Source organism: Apteryx mantelli, chromosome 14, assembly GCF_036417845.1.
Source record: "Apteryx mantelli isolate bAptMan1 chromosome 14, bAptMan1.hap1, whole genome shotgun sequence".
Lineage (NCBI taxonomy): Eukaryota > Metazoa > Chordata > Aves > Apterygiformes > Apterygidae > Apteryx > Apteryx mantelli.
The window spans coordinates 23,569,878-23,591,655 of record NC_089991.1 but is presented as its reverse complement, the minus strand read 5'-3'; the positions used below and the strand labels follow the sequence as shown (position 1 = coordinate 23,591,655).

The 21,778-nt window shown below is 38.1% G+C and overlaps 1 protein-coding gene across 6 annotated transcripts in view; it reads right to left on the bottom strand.

The window, feature by feature from the left end:
- Positions 1 to 21,778, bottom strand: part of ANKHD1 (ankyrin repeat and KH domain containing 1) — a 123,712-nt gene that overhangs the window by 88,772 nt on the left and 13,162 nt on the right. For all 6 annotated transcript variants that reach the window (XM_067304662.1, XM_067304663.1, XM_067304661.1 and 3 more), the window contains exon 2: positions 19,842 to 19,995. In XM_067304662.1, coding sequence (XP_067160763.1) covers positions 19,842 to 19,995 — 154 coding nt within the window. The remainder of the gene's footprint in view (positions 1 to 19,841; positions 19,996 to 21,778) is intronic.

The following is a 21,778-nucleotide window of genomic DNA, read 5'->3' as shown; positions in this document are numbered from 1 at the left end:
TGTGATTAGGGCTGCCATACCTCTATCCAGGCAAAACCTTCAAGCATGTTCACACAGCAAATAATACATCCCATGCTTTGGAGAAATAATGCCTGGTACACATGTACCTCAGGCTGGCTCACATGGATAAACTAAATTTGGCACTTTCAGGATGTATTAGAGCAGCTGTGCCCACTCAATAAACCCACTTGATACTTCACAGAAGGGTTGCGGCCACATTGTGCAGAGTAATTGCAAAAGGTCTCTACAGTACATCTAACTCTTCCCAGAAGACCAGATCTTCTTCAGCCTAGACCATCCTCAGCCTAGACCATCCAGTTATTCAATCCAGTAACTCCTATTCTATGCCTGGAAATCCTGTACAACTACAGAAAATCTTCAAACTTTCTCAAGCAGAGTGACTTTATAGAAGTTTATAGTTTTCCCCAAGCACAGCACCTGGCAAACACAGAATTAACAAATTTGGAGTAGCACCAGTAGCAATCTAATTTACACCGGAGAGACTTAACTTAACCTGCTAAGTTACTCAATTACAAAGTTACCAACTTTTGCTATCTTCCTAAATACAGTAAAAGAATTCTCCTGCAAATAGTTCTCCTGGATCAAAAGAGTTAAGGTGACATGAGGAACTGATAACTGAGGGCAGAAAGAAACCACTTCTTATTCATGATGAATGCACTTCTTACTGGCACTGTGCAAAGGAAACTTGGAAGTTGTGCCCAACTTCAAATCCAGAAGGACGAAACCACCAGACAATTAATGGCAGCGCTCGTATTTAAAATCTTGTCATCTCAGAAACATGCCCTCAAAATGACAAAAAGCTTGTAAAATGGACAAGTTTGGGGTCGGGCGGGGGGGAGGAGGTGGTTAGGGAGGACCCTTAAGAAGCCCTTAAGAGAGAAAACCTGCTGGGGCAGAGAAGAGACAAGAACATCTCTTGATGGCAACCACAGAGAATAACCATTTCTATTACGTAATGGTGAAATATTTAGACCACAGCTAACTAAACCTGGGGAAAGTTCTACTCTGCAAAAATTAAGTATCTTTGCTTAGTCAAATCTCTCTAAAAAATGTTTTTCGTCCTTTGAAATTTCTCATTTTACAAACATTTTAGTATTGATAAAGCTTACACTCTCTTTTTGAGGAAAACATTAAATAAAATGCTTCTGTATTCTTCAGTTGTTCATTCCAACACTAGTATTAGTCCCACGCTGCGAGCAGTAGAGATTTGATATGATGGGTTTTATTTTAGCTTTTTCTAAAGCACTAAAAAAAATTACATTGAGGCTTTTAGTCTTTTCAACATCAAACATACATCTTTGTAATCTTCAACGCTGAATATCAAAATGATCAACTGATCTTAGCTCCAGTGCACTGAAAGTTTATTGTACTATCTTTCAAAACCCGGTATAACTATGCTGTCAATATCACAGCTTCCATAGACTTCCAGAGCAACCAAGTTCTTGATTTCTGCAAATCAGGTTCCTGATAGCAAACCAGCCCACCCAAAAGTGACATTTTCAATGCGATCTGAAAATGTCACATTCAGATCATCTGCTAAGCATTTTCTGGCAAAAGCAGAAATAGAATTCCGTTCTCCTGGGTTGTGTTTGATGGTCTTAACCTCAAAAAGATCCTTTTCTCCACAAAACTCCACTCCTAGAAATAGCAACAACTCATCCAGTTGAGCAATATCCACAAGCAAAAACAATGTCTGAGACAATTTAAAAGACCATCGCACCACACACATGCCAGCAGGGAAAACCATCCTTAATTCTAGCCTCCAATCTTTCAGTTGCTTGACACTACAGACTCTTAATATTATATGTCTTTTTACATATTTCAGCATAGTTGTTGGAACAGGAGCCAGAAACCACCTTCCCATTTTTCTCTGCCTTCTAGTGTGGCAGCTTTAGCAGCAATATTTTCTGCTCCCAGAATCAAAAGCTAGGAATGTGCTTCTCCAACAGACACTTTCAGATCTACTGAATTATTCCTCATGTATCAGACACTGCCCTCTATTAACAGCAACACCAATTCCTATTCTTTTCATTTGTGCTGTATTACAGCTTTAAATCTTTCTTAAAAGACACATCTAGGAGTGAAGTTTTTCAAGTTTTTTTCTTTTTAATTGCTCATTTATGTAGCACTAAGGGAAATAAGGAAAGACGGTTATTACTTTAAAGCTCAAATTTCTTCCTTTCAATTTAAGGCTTAATTTTTGTGATTCTCACAAAACATCAGAATCAGACTTGATTCCAGATGAACCACTGAAAGGCTCCTAAAAGCTAAGACAATTCAAATCCTCATTATTTTGGCTATGTTTCGATGACGAGTTCTCCTTTTCGGGATCACCTGCTTTTACATCAGTTTGTTCGTATATCTCAAAATTGAAAAACTATTTTTCTGTACTTCAGCATGAACATGAATTCTTGTTTAACCATACAATTTTCATGAACATTAAGTTTCTTTTAGAGTTTCCCATTTTACTTCAGCTTAGTCTCATATTACTTCAATAACAGGTTGCCTAGTCAGGTAAAGCTATAAATTCACAATATTGACCAGCCACTTCCACTTTTACTATAGCTTGGAAGCCACCTAAGGAAATTCAATAATGAAAAGCCAGCTCTACATAGACTCACAGATGTTTCTAGCAAAATCCCAATCTCCCCAAGTAGTCTGCAACTTCGCCCACTTCCTCTCCATCAACCCAATCCACCAATTACCTGTTTTCAAAATGCAACTATTTGACAGATATGGAATAATGTGCATATATTTAATTACTAAAATAAAAGATTGGTTTAAACCTTGAGACAAAGTTTTAATTCAATATCAAATATAAGAGTTTAAATAGGAAACAATAATACCAGAATAATTATCCATGTAAGTATCCACTCCTCTGTTGCATCTTATTTAAACTCCTAGCCATAACAGGTAAACTTTGCCACAGTATAACTGAATTTGTTTGATTTTTAAAGCCTCTTGGTTTCACAAAATACCTATTTTCTCTCACTGTATGAAAATTAAGCAAATTCTTAAGTTACCTTTTCTAAAGCCGAAGTAACACGAGACATCCTGAGCTAATCTAATATTTGGCCACTGCCAAAACGGGAGAAGACTCAATACTTCTTCTAACCTTGTCTTTTCCTAGGCACTTCTACCAATTGCCTTGCACTTATAGCTGGCAACGAGAAAAGGGAGTATTCTGCCAGAATAGCAGGTTAAATTTGACCAGCAAAGGGTATGACCAACACCAGAATTGGCAAAAATAAGGAGAGAAAATTGTGTAGCCAGGAACAGGAGAAGAAAGATTTCTGCCTTACGGTGTCAGCAAATAGCCACTAAACCACCTCAGCCACCTCATGTACCCTATGCTAGCCATTCTGAATGTCGAAATGTTGAGGTTTTTTAATCAAACTCGTTTATAAAGGACCACACCTTCTTCATTTCTTAAGATTTTTTCTACTAAATCTCTAAAAAAAAAAGTTAGCTTACTTTTACTTACACCTTATAAAGTGACAAGTTACCAGATGCAGTTATCAACACAGCTGATTTCTTATGGAAACCTAAACATTCAGGCATGGTCATCACAAATATATGTTCATAAAATCATGCTGATCTATTCTAAATGCACTTAGTTTCCTTACATATTACATGCAGTTAATATGAAAGCATTATGAATTACTCCTATACTATGGTCATTGATCATCTGCTTTACTGGCTATTTTCTGTGCATTAGACACTGTCAGTCTCTGCAGAATCCAAAGTTGAATATTCTACAGATACATATTCAAAGAAAACCACTATAGGCTGCTGCTCCTTTTTCTCCACCACTTTTTTTTTCTTTTTAAGAAGCTTCACTCTTCAAAAAAAACTCCATTTCCTTCACCAAAAGAGTGTTTTTCCACAAGTGGAGCCCAACTACATATGTTCTTGCAAAGCACTGCAAGTTCTTCAGTGCTGCTGAAACAAAGAACAGAATGTGCAATTGCGTATTAGCTGCAGATGTTGCTTGGCAATCCAGAGGTGGCTGCTGCAGCACTAAGCTCTGAAGGTAGAAAGATCTGACAAAGTCAACTGCTTTTTCACCCATCCCACTGCAGATAAGTGTCTGGGACAGACATCTGCTTTTGTTCCTGCAGTCCTCCGCTTGGATTGCTTCTTGTTCTAGAGAAGCAGCTACAATTAGGACAAAAGCAGTAACAGTAAGGGGGGGGGGGGGGGCGCAAGGGGGGGCAGTCCTGTCACAGTCATCATTTAAACAGCAATTCAATGGCCAAACTGTTTTAGACACAAAGCAAACCAAAGCTCAGGGGAGAATATTAGAGGGCTTTCTAGTTCAGCACAAAGCTTGAAGAATTAAGGTATGAGAAAGTGTTCATGCTTCCTCTAGCAGAGGAACGAAAATTTAACACAGTTATGAGCAGAATGGACATTAATGCTGAACCTGTCTAGGTCAGTCTAGAGTGTTCACTCAGTCTCTCTTCCCTCTCTCACCCCTCTCCTCCCATTTATCTTTTGAAAGTACACTGAAAGAATTAAGCCTTGGTCCTGATATGTCTCCCACACCTATGAAATGCTACAGGCAACAAGACAAAAAACTGTTTGTTACACACAGAAAATTATTACACCTATGAACCCCTGGGCAGAAATTCTCCCTCCCTCTCTACCACCAGTGGCTAGGTTTGACATGTAACTGCTAGTTTATCACATCTTTGATCTCAGGGCATCCCTGCTGGCCAGAGCATCTGCTCAGCTAACACATTCAAGAAGCAACAAGATGGAGAGGTTAAGAGGTAGAAAGGAGGGAAAAGAGTAGCATCTTCCTCAGCCACAAGATTTTGTATCACAGAATCACAGAATGGTTGAGGTTGGAAGGCACCTCTGGAGATCAAAGTCCAAGCCCCCCTGCTCAAGCAGGGTCACCTAGAGCACGTTGTACAGGATCGTGTCCAGGTGGGTTTTGAGTATCTCCAGAGAAGGAGACTCCACAACCTCTCTGAGCAACCTGTGCCAGGGCTCTGCCACCCTCACAGTGAAGAAGTTTTTTCTCATATTCAGATGGAACTTCCTGTGTTTCAGTTTGTGCCCGTTGCCCTGCATCCTGTCGCCAGGCACCACCGAAAAGAGTCTGGACCCATCCTCTCAACACCCTCCCTTTAGATATTTGTATACATTGATAAGATCCCCTCTCAGTCTTCTCTTCTCCAGGCTAAACAGGCCAAGCTCTCTCAGCCTTTCCTCATAAGAAGATGCTCCAGTCCCCTAATCATCTTTGTAGCCCTCTGCTGGACTGTCTCCAGTAGTGCCATGTCTCTTGTACTGGGGAGCCCAGATTTGGACACAGTACTCCAGATGTGGTCTCACCAGGGCTGAGGAGAGGGGAGGCATCACCTCCCTCGACCTGCTGGCAACACTCTTCCTGATGCAGCCCAGGATGCCATTGGCCTTCTTGGTCACAAGGGCACATTGCTGCCTCATGGTCAACTTGGTGTCCACCAGCACTCCCAGGTCCTTCTCCACAGAGCTGCTTTCCAGCAGGTCAACCCCTAACCTGTACGGGTATATGGGGTTATTCCTCCCCTGGTGCAGGACCCTGCACTTGCCTTTGTTGAACTTCATGAGGTTCCTCTCTGCCCATCTCTCCAGCCGGTCCAGCTCTCTCTGAATGGCAGCACAGCCCTCTGGCGTATCAGCCACTCCTCCCAGTTTTGTATCGTCAGCAAACTTGCTGAGGGTGCACTCTGTCCCTTCATCCAGGTCATTGATGAAGAAGTTGAACAAGACTGGACCCAGTACTGACCCCTGGGGGACACCGCTAGCCACAGGCCTCAATGTATGTATGAATGTATGGTGAGAAAAAAAAAAGTTTAGTTTCCTCAAGGAACCTGGCTTAAATAAATAAATAAAAATAAACGTAGAGCAAAAGTGAAGGAGCTAAGCTAAATACGGCATTAGAAATTCTTACAGAATAGGTTCTTTCAAATCCTATCTCTGAGTTTAGGCTTGCAAAACCTACAAGTACAGAAATTTGAATTTTGGCTTATATGAGGAGATAGCTTTTATTTACTCATTATGAGTTAACAGCAAAGGTAAAACACCACCCCAGCAAAAAAACAACCCCCTTCCCCCAAAAGCCTGACTGACATCAATAGGGACTGCTAGTGAAGAAGTATAATAGGAAAGAGTCAGACAAAACAATTATTCAGCAAGAAATTGCTCTAACCCTAGGACAGTTGCAACCCAAATTAACTCCAACTGTTGTAAGCCACATATCAAACCAGGGGTGATCCCTCCAGCATGAACTACTTTTTTCAAGACATTCTCATGCTGTAAAGACCTAATGTATATATACAGACACATATATTGGAATATTAAAAAAAAGACTGTATTCTATAGAAAGCTTACAGTACTTTGTCTTCCTCCAGTATGTAGAACTAGTTCTATTTAGTGCAACATTATGCAACAAAATCTGACAGTCACTCAGATGTTTTTATAAACTAAGTCACAGTGTAACAGTTAATTCTATCCAGCTACAGTAAATTGTTTGGTTTTCTTTTAAATAAAAAAGATCATCCATCCATAGCAACTAAAGTTTCTAACTTGTTTTTGTTTTTAAGTAAAATTAGGGTCTTGCTTTTGACAAGAATATTCAAAACACCATACTAACTTTAATCAAAATTAGAAAGGAGAAAAAGAACATGGAATTAAGTACTGTAAAGTTATAAGCTTCTGCATTACTGTTCTCTACTGTCCATTACTGTTCTTCTGCATGAATGTTCTTTGGTGCTTCTCTAGGATTAAATGGGAGGTATTGTAATCAGAGCTTACCACTTCCTTTCTTCATTTTTTGAAATGAACAAGCGCTTAAGTTTTTTTTCCACCCTGAGCATAAAAAACAAAACAAAAAACATCTGCAGTACACACCAGAAAAGATTTGTTCTGGCAGCAAAATCACAGTGCAGTACTTGTGTACCTGAAGCCTCCATCCCCTCTCCCTGGCTGCCGCCCTCTGCAGCAGTCCTGCAACACCTCCTCCTGGGCTACAGTGCCAGCAACAAATATTCAAGAGCATTTTTGTGCTCAAAACAAATGCTCTTCTGGTTGTACCATGCTGGACAGTATTACTATCATTAGCTAAGGGAAAGCTTTAACTACAAGCTGAATTGTTTGTCTGGTTTTGTTTAGCTTTTAAATGGACACATACCCAAACAGCAGACTCAGCAAGTCTCCCCTAGAGAGAGACAGTCACCTGCTCACACCCTGTCAAATGAAGCGTAAGTGCACGCATACATACCAGCACACTCAGCTGGACCATAATGACAGTGTACAATGCTAAATGAATACACAGGAGTTGATATAATCTATTTAGTGCCCTAGCAAGAATCAAAGGAGCTAGGCTCCACATACAGAGTTTGGGGTATCGACTCCGAGACACCAGCATTTTGAGGAAGTATCCAGATTGTAGTGGGAGGGAAATGAGACTGCTCCTGAGTACTTAATACAAAGTATTTGAAAAATTCCAGTCACTCTTGAAAAATGTAACCTGTTTGGGGTTTTTTGTTTTTCTTTTTTTAACTTGAGATTATAGTGCTTAGACTAGCAAACCATATAGGTATAAAGGCAGCAACTTTATTAATGATCCAAAACCAAAAAACATCATAACCTCTGCAAGGAAAGTTTGAAAAGAAATTTCTTCATGCCATCATCAGGAAAGATTTACAAGGTTCATTTTATTAATTTACAAAAAAATATCAGGTCTAGAAGTAGGCAGTTATTCTTCAACTCCTTTCATGCCTTAGTGATTAACATTAATATATCCTCATTTCAAGTCTGACAGCTGCTTGCCTCCAAAAATCTCAAAAATATACCCCAAAGAACTAAGACTGTGTCACCCAGTTCCCCAGAGAATTCGATATAAAGTTGTAATTAGGCATAACCAACATGAAATATTAACTTCTGAATAAACTAATTCTGACCAATACATATCCTGGAATGACACACAAACCAAAGCCAATGCCTTCAAGCTTCTAAGCAGTAGGATTAACTTGGTATTAACCTCCTGAGAGATCCTTCAGTATGAAGAGAGAAGTTTGCTTTAGGATCACTGCTACTCATACATAGGAGGAGTGTGGAAATGGCATCATCCACTGAAGGAGACTAAGTAGCAAAGAAAAAGAATCACATATCCCTAAGAAACATCGGGAGGGGGGAGGGGGGAACCTTATTCATGCTACAGAAGGTGCACAAAACTCTTGTTCTTGCCTTCTAGCATTCTAATTAATCCAACTATTTAAAGCATCATCTACCTTAGGGCTTCTGACCTTCGAAAACAAGTTACTTTGCAGACAACCTCACCTATTCAGTGGCTAAAGGTAAAGAGAGAGGAATTACTTTCATCTTTAAGCTACCTAATGCTTATGGAGAAAAACTATCATTGGCCTCTGGAGACAGCAGAATATGATCTCCATGCATAATGGAGTGCAGGAGAAAGAACTCACATAGTGTTTGAACTCTATTTATAGGTAAACATCCCACTTGAACTCTTTTTTCTGATTTTCTAGCATTCAAGTGGGGAACTGAGTCCAAATGGATTGTAACTGTTTTTCTAAGTCTAGATGAAAGTTTGCATTAGGCTTCTGTTTTGCCTACATTTCTGATGCTTCACAGAAAATAGCTCTGTCTCAGTACAAAATTCAGTGACTATCTGGAAAACAAGGTATAAATACTAGTACGCTATAGAGCAAAGAACTAAGAGTAAATTTAGAGGGTCAGGACCATCATTGACTTAATCCAGAAGTTCACGTATACACCAATTATGTATGCCAAGCAAGCCAAAATACTTAAGTTTTTTCAGAGGCTGAACAAGTGCTCATCTCCCAACTTCTAGAAAAAATGATAATCACCATAATGGTATAGAGCACAAATGAATGTATAAATCCATGCTTCAAACTGAACATTTGAATACCCACTATTAATGAAACCTCTCATCTACTTAAGAAAATCTGCAGCCCTCCAGTGCAGAGTCATTAAATGCATCCTGCTTAAACAAAACTTCCTGAAAAAAAATCTCTCTCTAGGAATGCCACAGTAAATTAGAGTGTAAAGCAACCAAAATCAGGATACTACAATCTTCAGAAAGAAAACAAGGAAGTTATTTTACCATGACCCAACTTGAAGAGAGAAGAACACATCCATCTGCTCCTGATGCACTGCAGGGAGAGGGGGAACCCACACCTTTACAAGAACAGTCCAGAGGACTCAAACCATCACATCTTTTTATTCTTTGGGGCATCCTCCAGAAGTTCATCAAAAACCAAAAAAGGAAGGGGACATGAAGGTGCCAAGAGACGCACTTTCACCTAGGTCTGGGTGTCTCTCAAAGAATTCAGAACAATTTTGCTTCTTGAGACCAAATTTTTCCTCTATCAGTGGTCACAGAATTTGCTGTGTGGCACCACAGAACAGAAGTTTTACTAAGTTTCTTTGGAGCACTATATGAAGAAAAGGAGAGAAATTGTAAAAAGCACCAATCCAATGGACAGCTTCTAAATGGAGTTACTTCAGACACCAAGTATGGAAAAGTCCAACAAGTTGACTAAAGCAAATTTCTTCCATCATTTCTCTCCAGATCATAGCTCTCACATAACAGACTAAAAGAACACTGTTCTACCTCTTCTTCAGACACTGGGTGCACTCACTGTAAGAGAGCCAACAGCACAGCCACAACAGAAGTGTTTACTCTTTTCATCATGAAATCTTCCCACATGTTCCTTTGCCTGTAAAAGCTTCCGAAAGATACTGCTTGCTTTTGAGGCAAAAACAACTGGAAATCAGACCAGGCTGTTTAGAAAATTCTTGCTAAGAGCCATATAGCTCTTTGAAAGAAAGGCTAAAATTCCAGCCTTTTTAACAATTCAGATTCAAGAACGATTTTGCTAAAGGACATACCCAAACACGAATGCAAGTAAGTTAATGTAACCTGTTCAGGTAATAGTTTTTCAGAAAAGTACTGGTGAATTTAAACAAAATCAAATTCAGCTCGTAAATCAACAGTCCCCTGCTGCTGCAAAAAGGCAGACAACAAACTGGGATGCATAAGCAAAAGCACAGCTTGCAGGACACATGAAATAACACTCCTACTCTCTGTGTATCAGTAGAGCTCAGCTTGAGTAATATGACTAATTTGGGGCAAACTGCAACAACTGGAGATATGTGCAGAGATTCCAGAGAACAAGAGGAGATGAAGATCTAGAGAACATGAACAAAGACAGAAGAAAGATACAGGGTTTTTTAGCTTAAAGAAAAGAAAAACCGAGAAAGGTGGTGATATTCTCCAAGTAGATTCTGAGGATGGCTGCAAAAAAGAAGGGAACACTGTTCTGGGGTATGGTGCATAACACACACAGCCAAAGCAACACCACTTAAAAACTGTCAATTGCTTTAGTATGACTGTTTTCCTCCTTTCTCCATGAAACACTTCCAAAGAAGTTTAGTCCCCTATCCCCTCTGCAAAGTTACATAATGCAGCACATAAGATTGAGGATAGACATGAGGAAAACCTCTCATCCTAAGGACAGCAATTGGCTTGGCACGTTGTGAAGTTTCCAACACTGGAGATGGATGGCTTTAAGAACTGGTTTGACAAACTGTCAGGAATGGCACAGGCACAGCTGAATTTGCCTGGGGAGAGGGAAGAGGAGGAGATAAAACCAGATCTACTGAGATTTTTTTTTTTTAATATTTTTATAAAGATTTAAAAAGCTCTACAAAACTTTAGGAAAAGGTAATGGCTAAAGGACAATAATTGGTGTTTTAGAGATCATGCTTTGTTACACAGGGAAAAAGTCTTTACAGGACTGCACTGTATCTTTTGTTCCCACAGCAAGTATTTTCTTGATGGATATACACAGGATAAATTTGTGCAAAGTGGTATTTTTTTTAAAAAAAACATTTCCTGGTATGTGTTTATCCCCAAATACTTAAATACTTCATATTCACAAAGAATACATTACTAAAATATAAATGTTCTGGGCTCCCCAGTACAAGAGGGATGTGGCACTACTGCAGCAAGTCCAGAGAAGGGCTACAAAGATGATTAGGGGACTGGAGCATCTCTCTTATGAGGAAAGGCTGAGAGAGCTGGGCCTGTTTAGCCTGGAGAAGAGAAGGCTGAGAGGGGATCTTATCAGTGTATATAAATATCTAAAGGGAGGGTGTTGAGAGGATGGGTCCAGACTCTCTTCGGTGGTGCCTCGTGACAGGATGCGAGGCAACAGGCACAAACTGAAACACAGGAAGTTCCATCTGAATATGAGAAAAAACTTCTTCACTGTGAGGGTGGCAGAGCCCTGGCACAGGTTGCTCAGAGAGGTTGTGGAGTCTCCTTCTCTGGAGATACTCAAAACCCACCTGGACACGATCCTGTACAACGTGCTCTAGGTGACCCTGCTTGAGCAGGTGTGTTGGACTAGATGATCTCCAGAGGTGCCTTCTAACCTCAACCATTCTGTGAAATTCTGTGAAAATCGTTTAAAGAATGTTTTACCACAGCTAAGGTATCAAATCTACATAATAAAAAAATTAAAACTTCAGAAAAAAGCATCTTGCACAAAACGGTGATTTATGTGCTACAGCCTCTTTTAAAACAAGGGAGTTGAGTTTTTAGCTTTCAAAATGAGGACTTACCTCTAAAAAGGAATAAAACAATTTACAATAGGCAATGAAACTACTCATGCCTCACTGCAAAAAAAAAAAATCCTTGCTTCCCTTTGGAGAATCAATGACGACTAATAAGGTATTTCATGTAATCTGGTGAAAATTAGTTTGATTTTTTTTAAAAATAAGTAGAATTCGATAATTTACACTATGCATATACTATATTGTCATTCTTTTTCTCTAGAGACTCACATGTTTGCTCTAACTGCTTCCTAAATATACAATAGTAATATTTTGCTAAAGACTAATTACCAATTGGAAAAAAAAAAAAAGTTCACCTGTTATGACATCTACTGACAAGTATTAATGATTCAATTTAATCTCAGTTCCCTCCGATATTTTTTAAAATCCCATCATTTACTACCACTGCAAAATGGGTAGAAAAACAATGTATTGTAAGTCAGCCAAAAAGAGCTCTGTTTTAAGAAAGTTAATTCTTAAAATGTCTTGAGACTTGTCACAGTACACAAAACTGAGGGTTTAAGCAATTCTTACAGAAAAGGATAACAAGTAGCTTTGTTTCCAATGTAATTATGTTACATCTCACAGGATACTTACCATCACCCCCAGAATGGGTGGCTATACATTCAGACTACCACCAACTTGATGTACCAGTCTGACTAGTATAGAGCTAAGTAGCTATCACTAGTTACTGCCATCACCCTTCACCAGTAAGATCAGTAAGTCCGAATAAAATTGAAACCCGAGTGGGGAGATTCAGACCCAATTTCTTCACTTCTTTGTATTACAATGCATTCATTTAATATTCCAACCATATTCTAAGTGGTTTTAAACTCATGTTTTATCATCATGTGCTACAAAAAGTTGCATGAATGACATGCAGAAAGCAATCAGAAAATGCGAACTTAAAACCAATTCTGCGTAACCTTGAGTTATTTATAAAGTATTAAAAGAGTCTTCTTGATGGAGATATAAGCATGAGACACAGGCTTTTTATCTCCTCACCATCCTGATGCACTTTATCAAGAAGAGAGCCACATTTGATGAACTCAGGCTTGCATGGGTGGTAACAACTTCATTTCAGAAGGGTGATATCTACACTCATTTCTTATGCAGGCATCACAAAGAAAGAAAGAAGCATCCCTTTAGCTATCTGTTTAAGATAAAACAGCATGCACACAAATGAAACATAAGAACACAGAAATCCTCACCATACCCAAATAGGATACATTCTATGGATAAGATATTTTGGTTAACAGTAACATTTTCCAGAACATTAGTTTTAAGTGACCTCTGTGGTTTGAGTTAGTGTTCAATTTCTTTTCTGCACCTGGTTAATATCATAGATCCACAGAACTAGCTTATACGCAATTTTGTTACGCAAGATCTTTATTTACCACCTCTAAGCAAGCATAAACCTGAAGAATATCAAAATAAATGCTTGTTTCAACACATTTCCATGTCCTAAAATTATTTTAGCCTGCTCATATTACTATTCTTTCCTGACTAAAATTATTAGTTTTCTTTTGTAACAAAAACCCAAACCAAAAACTCCTGAAACCTTTACTTTAAGAACACTCAGAGTAAAAAGAAAAGATTCCCAACTGTCAGACTGAGAGTCTTGGTAGCTGTGCCACAATACCCCCTTCTACTCTGTAAAGGATACCAGGTTCCCAGTACAGGCCACAGTATTACACACCTACCTCTACTCAAACTGGCAACAGTAACGCAAAATCCAGCGCAGCGTTATTAACCCCACAGCAAAGCCTGAACCTGGTATTTTCATTTTGATGGATGAAGAAAGCACATATATAAAAAATACTAGGATTTCAGCTTGGTACGGGCTAAATTTCATTTCAATTCCGGCACTAAGCAGAATGATAAATAAAGCACTGGTTCTTTTGTCTTGCCTGAACTGTCCCTTCTTACTTTCTTTGTCTGAGGCTACTTCAAGCACTAATATAACAAGAAGTCCTGAAGATCATAACCAAATGATAACAGTTTTTAACTAGAAATATCTCCGTATTGGAAAAGGAGGGCAAAGAGGATTTAGTCTTGCAGAAGGATCCTAAGTTTGGGAAAAATAAAATAAGGCAAAAGTACAATAGGACGAAGAAGTTGAGCTAGTAAAAATATATCCAGGACTTGGGAAAAAAAATGCTAAGGGAGTTACATAAATTGTTCATGGTATAGTCATAAAGCATTCACTGATTAACGAGGACCTCTGATGTATAAGCAGATGATTAAAGAGACTGAGAATTACCCTGGCTCGTTCTAATACTTCACAAGTTAAAACTTAAGTTTTTTGTCTTGCCTCCCTCCCCACAAATGGAAAAGTGAATATCTCAGAACCATCTTTGTCAGAGAAAAGAATTCCAAAAGCATAGCATTCCGATCAAATAACACAGCTTAGCTGTCTGATACAAGAAAGCATCAATTTAAACGTTACGACAATTGAAAAAACAGTTCTTCACAGCAAAATCCAATTGAACAGAACAAAAAATATGAAGCTGGTACATTTAAAGCACTTTCAAAATACTGAAGTTAATTTGACTAAGAGCAGGAAAGGCCCAATAGATTAGAAAAATACTTAAATCATGCAAAAAACTTTATCATGAGTTCATTACAGAAAGCTCAAAGAAACAATATTAATGATTCAATTACATGCACAAATTTCAGATAGCTTATCCAACTTATACAAAAGCACAACACATCTGTAAGTTTCACATACCATATATTCCTTCCCACTCTGAATCTTTAGATGGTGAAGAAAGAGAATGAGTAAGTCACTGTAATGGTGCCAGTATCTCCAAAGGCAAAAGTATTCCAGTTAACAAAACAGTTGTGATTTTAGGAGTAGTACGGCCTTGACTTCTAAAGAAACTCCTAGAATGTAGCCTATTCAGATTTTATTGATGAAAACTGTTTCCTTTTTTGATACATATACTCTGGGGGGGGAAGGGGGGGATCAGACAAAATAATTGCTGGAGATAACCCTTCAGAGGTTAAGATTCTAACGCATTAAATGCCCACTTTCATTTAAATCAGTAACAGGTAAGTTACTCATCAACCCTAAGAAAAGAAACACCAGATCTAAACATGAATCTAATTGTTCATACACAACATGATCAAAGAACTTATCTAGCCCACTCTTCAACACTTTCCAAAGGGTTTCTCAGATACAGGATGAAAGCAAACTACAGCTTATGCCCCAGTGAAAAACAAGTATTTTTATCATCAGGTTTACTGAAAAGACTTTCCCCAAACAAGACTGTTAACAAATAAACAAACAAAAAAGGAAAGGGTTTGGTCACATCACCAAAAAAAGAGGTTTGCTTGAGGACATGGAGAGTGGGTAAACATACAAAAGAGATATATTCACACAGGAAAGCATTCAATTTTACAATTACTGAATCTTACTCTACTCTTTCAGTTTATTCCAAAACAGGCAGATTTTATCTGAGCCCATTCATATTTTGACCTCTGTTCTCTCTCTCTCTCTTTTTTTTTTTTTTTTTTTTTACACTAAGTAGGTGATTGCTTCTTCTTTCTGCCCTCCCTAGTTCCAGAATACATACAAATTTTGTGGGTTTTTTTCCTCTTCATCTTACCAAGTAAAAGTACCAGGCCCTCATTTCTCAATCCACTATTGAAATTCACCAAGCATTAACAGAGACTTCTTATTAAAAACAGATTTTTCTTTGACCATTTACTTCAAACAGCAGTTATACTGCATCTGATCTTCCAAACTCTAAAATACACTAACCTGCTTTACTTGTGCAAGGGTCTCTAGTCACTTTTAGTCTTATAGATCCTTGTTTTCTGCCAAAATATGACTCTACTCCACTCTTTGCTCCCTGTTTGAATACAGGGATGGACTTCTTGCACTTGCTGCATTAAGCAAATCCTTGGCTGAGCACTGGTTCTTCTCCAAAACGTCTTGATTTTCTCACTAGCCTCTCTGTAGTATTGTAAGCAATAGTAGGATTTCTTAACGGGTTACTCCTGAGGTCCTGCAAGTCATCTTACTATACAAATCTATTCTGGGACCAAAGCAAACTTGTATTCACATTTTGTATGTCAGAAGTACCAAGCATACCTGTACCAAGATCTAAGATGCTGACTCCCAGCACTGACTACAAGGTTACTGACAAAAAGTCCACGTGTCAGCTTGGCACCAAGCTGGCAGCACACAGTTAGTGCTCTGTCCTTTACTATAACTAGTCATGTGTACTAACAAAACTCTTCCCTGTGTAGATACTCAGCAGGAATCTAAAGTGGTTTAGTGCTAGACAAAGAAATCCTCTGCACTTTCTTCTGCATGTATTCTTCGACACTTCATTGTCAAAGCAATTCAAATTCACTTTGAGGAGGAACATGCTCAAAGATCTGTTGTTAAGGTCACAGGCATCCAAGGTATTTTCCTCAAGTTCAAGAACAGTTCAGCAACATTCTGTATCCCTTCTCACAAAATTCAGCAAAACCATGCTGAAATACTAAAACCATGATATTTAAACTGCAAGGATTAACATTTTCACATTTTATAACTTTCTGAGGAACTGCATTTTTTAAGTGAAGAACACACCAAACAGGCATCCAGGACTTTTATCATGTGCTTCATGTGCTTCACCAAGACTTTTTTTTTTTTTTTAAAGAGGAAAGAAAGAACAGCTTGCATTCCAGAAAGAGGACTGTACTACATAAGCAAGCCATCTACCCTTCCTGATGCTTATAAAAAGAAGGACCAGAAAATTAAACAGCTTTAACCTGTCAGACTTTTCCCCAACTCTTTAGATGTGTGTTTGCCCCTTTTAAAAACACAAGAAGAGGAACTCACTGAGGAATCTGCCAAGAAAAGCAAGACCTCTGTTTCTTCTAAATGGCCAGGATGGATTAGAGAGGGTGAAGGACTCTTGTACCTACATGACACCCATTAATTCACAGTGGCAAGAAGTTCTTATCCTCCAGCAGTCAACTACTGTCTCTAAAAAAGACATTTAATAGGTAATTTTACTGAAGTTCCACAAAAGAACTGCAATTCTTTAGAGCTGGAATATTAAGAAGTCAACATTGCTCTAACAGTGGAGCTGAAAGTTTCTAGTGCAGAATATGAATCCACTGTCAGAATATTAAGAATTTGTTTAATAGAAACACTGGCTCTGCAGAGGTGAAATATCTCCAAACAGTATTGTTTTCTTTCCATAGGTTATTTTAGCTATAAATCTCTCTTTTGCTACTAGCAGTCAAAACTGAAGCTTCCTTTTAATAACAAATAATAATAATAATTTTAAAAAGGCTCTGCTTGTTCAGAATTACTTTCCAAAATCAGGATCTAATTCTTATAATAGGAATTTTCTTTGGTTTATGAAGAAAAAGAACGTGTATGATATGAGTGTCTCAGTCTTCAGAATTTAAAACTAGGGTTTTTTTTGTGAAATAGTACCAGGACTGAAGGATGTTTAAAGGTACTCAATTTTTCATAAAAATAGACTGCTTATGCTTTGCTCAAACAGATCAGTGAAGAAAGTCTGGTTGTCCAAATTAAAGCTAATCAGCCAGGTCATTAGAAGATCTACTAAATGTAAGGAATCTAACTACTGTGTGTATGTGCACATGTATACGTATGTGTACCTTTATTGCTATATTAGCTGAGGGGGGAGGGGGGAGGCTATCTTATGCTAGAAATTCTACTAATGGCTGTCACCACTCAGCATCCAAGAACACAAAACATTAAGATATCTAAACACTCAAAAATATAAGCAGAATAAACAAGCTGAACTAGCAAAAGACATCCAGAATCCTTATGTATGGGTAAATGCAATGCATAGAAAAAATTTATAGACAGTTCTACTCAAACTCAGGCCTCTACACTAGCATACACAGGCCTAACTGGCTCTCAAATCAAGACAGTTACTTTAAAAAAAAAAACAACAACAAAAAATCATAAGTCTCACAGAGTGCAATGGCTGACAGCCACTTCTGCATAAGTGATTTGAAAAAGAATATTTCATCCGGCCACAGTTGCTAGTACCTACCTTCCAGAAGTAATAACCAGCATGTTCATGTGAGATCTGAACATTAAAGGATGCAGGAAGAATAAGCAAAACTAGTTTTTTAAGTCATACTCATTAAGATCCTAATGACACAGAGATGAACCTTGAATGTGAGGAATACTAAGAAACCTAGGAGACACTAATTGCAAGACCAATTCTATTTTAGGTTGAAGTTAGGATCGAGTCTCACACAGGAGAAGGGATCACATCAGTGAAGGCCAAGCTACCCCAGAAAAGCACATCAGACAAGACTGCAGCTGAACTATTTGTACATGCAACTGTTCTAGGCTTCCACGTCGTCATCTACTTTCCACAAGCTGTCTTTAAAGTTGGGGACTAACTTGCTTTCCCCAGACTGCAAAACAATAAAGCATAGCACTGTTTGTTGCCACGATGGATAGCTAGAAGGCTCACAAAAGGGAAGAAAGGGCATTTTCAGTCGAACCAGACACAGGATTGTGAACCCCTATGAAGATATTTGGAGTTTCTCCCAGAAACACTAGCTTCCTTTTCAATACTTCTGAATTGCAGCTTTTCCTAATAAACTACCAGAATCTCTGTCTCTCTGTTAAGTTAGTCTAATGATATTTTTAGTGTCTGAATTTGCAGTGGAAAAGACAAGTACTCCTTAGTTAGAGGACCTTCTCAAGAGTGTTTTCAGTCTTTTGACCTCACATATTCATATCCACATAATGGAATTAATTTTGTCTGGTCTTTTTAGAGAAGGAGATGGAGCCCAAAAGGGCTCCAGCAGGTTTGCTCATCTTTTCAGATTCCTTCTGTTCTATTTTCTCCAACCCTACTCAAAGCACTAGGAGAATCAAAGCATGGAAACCTAAGACTAAAAATGAATTGTCCGATTCTGAGGACAAGTGGCAAACTACTGTTTAGAAATCTAAAGAAAGTACTTTTATAGACATTACAAGAAGCAGTAGTTCCTCCTAGATTTTTTAAATACTCTGAAGTCCTTTTGAATGCTGCAAACCTAGACGTAAGCACATAACTCAGGGACCAACTGCCCTCATAACACTAGCCATAAGACCTTTCCACTGACAATTTATAAAGCTAGCAACAGGTTCTAGCAGACATCAGTCATCAAGGTACATGTGAGAAAATGCTGCTGATTCTCTTAAACAACAACAACAACAAAAATTCCCTTAAAAAGGGATCAGATTACTCAAATCTGAGTGTCCAGATTATCCCAGAAATATTCTATCTATCCTGCAAAGTAAAGTTTAGTCAGCAGGAGTTGCATCAGGTTAGATTAACTTCAGGACTCCAACTTTAATTAAATTGCTGCAACTTTATGCAGACAAAAGATTTAAAAAAAAAAAAAAAATCAAATCTAAAAAACACAGTTTAAGTCAAAATACAAAGACAGACGGACTCCTGAGTGCCTTGACCCCTTCTGACTCCCGAAATGAAGTTATCCTTTAGATGCAAAGCTATCTATAGCAATGATCAAAACCAGGATTTTCTTCAGAGCAGTGGGGTTTACATCATTTTGTCACTGGAATTTTGAAACAAGACTAGTAATTTTCAATTTCTTTGCAAACACCTGATTCACAAATTTTAGAAATGTTTAAATTAATCAAGCTTTTACTAGAAAAGTAGCAAGTGTAGTGGCAGTATGTTCACCTTTTCTGGTTCTGTAATTTAAATATTACATACATATTTTTCAACAGCTGTATCTCAGAACTATGGGAACATATTTTTGTGAAAGTCAAAACAGAGAAACTAGGGCTTCACCTTTGAATTTCTGGAAATAATGAAGAGTTATATATTGACCATAGTATTAGAGAGAAAAACATCACTTTAGCAAGCCTACTTTCTTCCATTCTCTCCCTTTTAATCCTCCCTCTTGTAAAATATGTAATCTAATCTAGTCAACGAAATACCATTTAATTCAAATTATCTTTTCTAACTTTGGATGTAAATAAACACTGAACCAAGCAACCTTCAACACCTGTAAGAATTATGAGCTTGTTCTTATGCTCAGCTCCCCACCACCACAGTAAATTTCCAGACTTGTAAGTTTTGACCCGGTATTCACAGATTGCCAGATCTGTGTGCAAGTTAGTTTCAGAAAATACTATACAAACAGTGTACCTGCTGCCTCCAGCAAGGCTTCTAGTCTTGCTTGTGTTTCTGGATCCACAGTTCTCAAGTCCGCACCTTCCGCAGCACTCGATAAGAATAACTCCGATGTGGTTTTAAGTACTGGGTTATCAAGATCTTCTTGGTCCAAAATAAATGATTCGACCTGTTTGCCAAGTCAGAAAAATAATTTTACCATTTTTGAAATTTCAAAGTAAATTTAAAATACTACAAAACCCACCACAGAATTTAACTACACCATCATAATAATGTTTTAACTATACAGATTACAGGATAGAACCTTGACAGTCATGTGATCAATTCACTGAAAAGGTAGCTGAAAGCAGAAAGGAATAAACTCTACATGAAAAATAGCTTATATTAGAAAATGACAATTAACAACAGTTTAAACTATAGCAAGGGAGACTTAGACTAAACATTACAAAAAAAGCTGTAGACATTTGGAAAGGTAGTCACCAGAACTGATGGTCACAAGAGGTTGTAACATCTTTGTCACTAGATGTCCATCTACCTTGTTATTAAAAAAAATCTATCAGTAAAGACTTTGGTAAGGCTGGACTTATCTGAGAGTTGGGGATGGAACGAGTGATTTCCTGAGAACCCTTTCAGTTCCATTACTTCATTTGAAAACTAATTTCAACTAATATAGCACAAGGACTTTATTAGAGTAGAAACAAGATGGTTGACTAAAATAAACTCAAAAACAAAATATCCAGTTCCATTAACATTTTCTAGACAAGAACAGATACGTATAACTGTTAAGCAAGCAGGTATTCCAACTCAGCACCAATAACGCTGTCCCACCAGTGGCCCACATGATCTCAAAATGCAAGTTCATGGAATTACATAAAATGCAAGTTCATGGAATTACATAAAACATTGTAGTTTTATGACAGCTTGCCAGGGTAAATAAGGAGGATACCTGACTCATACTCTAATGAGAGCAGAATTACATTTAAGACTCTGTCTCAAGTTCAGACATATCACCCTCTATTTTCAGTAAATTTTAAATAAAAACACAGACACTATTTCATAGTTAGACATTATCTGTTCAATGCTTTATTGGTACCTTCAATATCCCCTAGAAATGAAATACGCTAGTTATACAACTATTGCCATCATTTGTCCCAGTCTCATCTTTATTTCCCCCTAATTCTCAATTCCCTCCCACTATCTTCCTCACATGTCAGCAGTAAACTACCACTACATTCAGTCCTATGACACACCATCCACATGACCTTAAGAAAGGGATAGTTTACTCTTCAAAAATCAAACCAGGCCATCTGCAAACTCAGTAACTGCCCTATTGTATGAAGAATGTTAACATGAGTCTGGGGAACTACACATAGCACTGCTGTGCGGGATCGTCTTGTGTTAATTTCTTCTCCTTTTTGATATGTAAATGTTCCGTAACATTATCCCTTAGTGTCCAGCCAATCAACCCGTGTCCAACCAAACACAATGTTAGTGTACGAATAAAACGGGCATTAGGGAGAAAGAGTAGCTTAAGAATACAGAACATTTCTTCCACATCTCGCTGGATACGCATAATATTGGCTAACTTACAGGTATTATAACTTGTGTGCCAACGCACAAATATTAAAGCCAAGGCAGCAGCCTACCATTTAGGGCTTTAAAAAGCAAGACTTCTATGTTTATCAAGACAACACACAACAGTCCTAAAATAAGAATTGTCACAATGAAGAAGAGCTGAGAGTTAAAAAAGCAGAAGCTTAGTGACCTAAACGAGTGATAAATATTATTTCTACAAACAAAGAAGAGCAGCCATTTATGACTGACAGCAAAATATATTCCTACACTAAGATTCCCCTCTGCAGAATTCAAATTTCAGGTTATGTTCATCTAGCAAGTTTAAGAGCTCCCTGCTGGTATAAGGTCTGATACATAAATGACTTCTGGAAAAACTC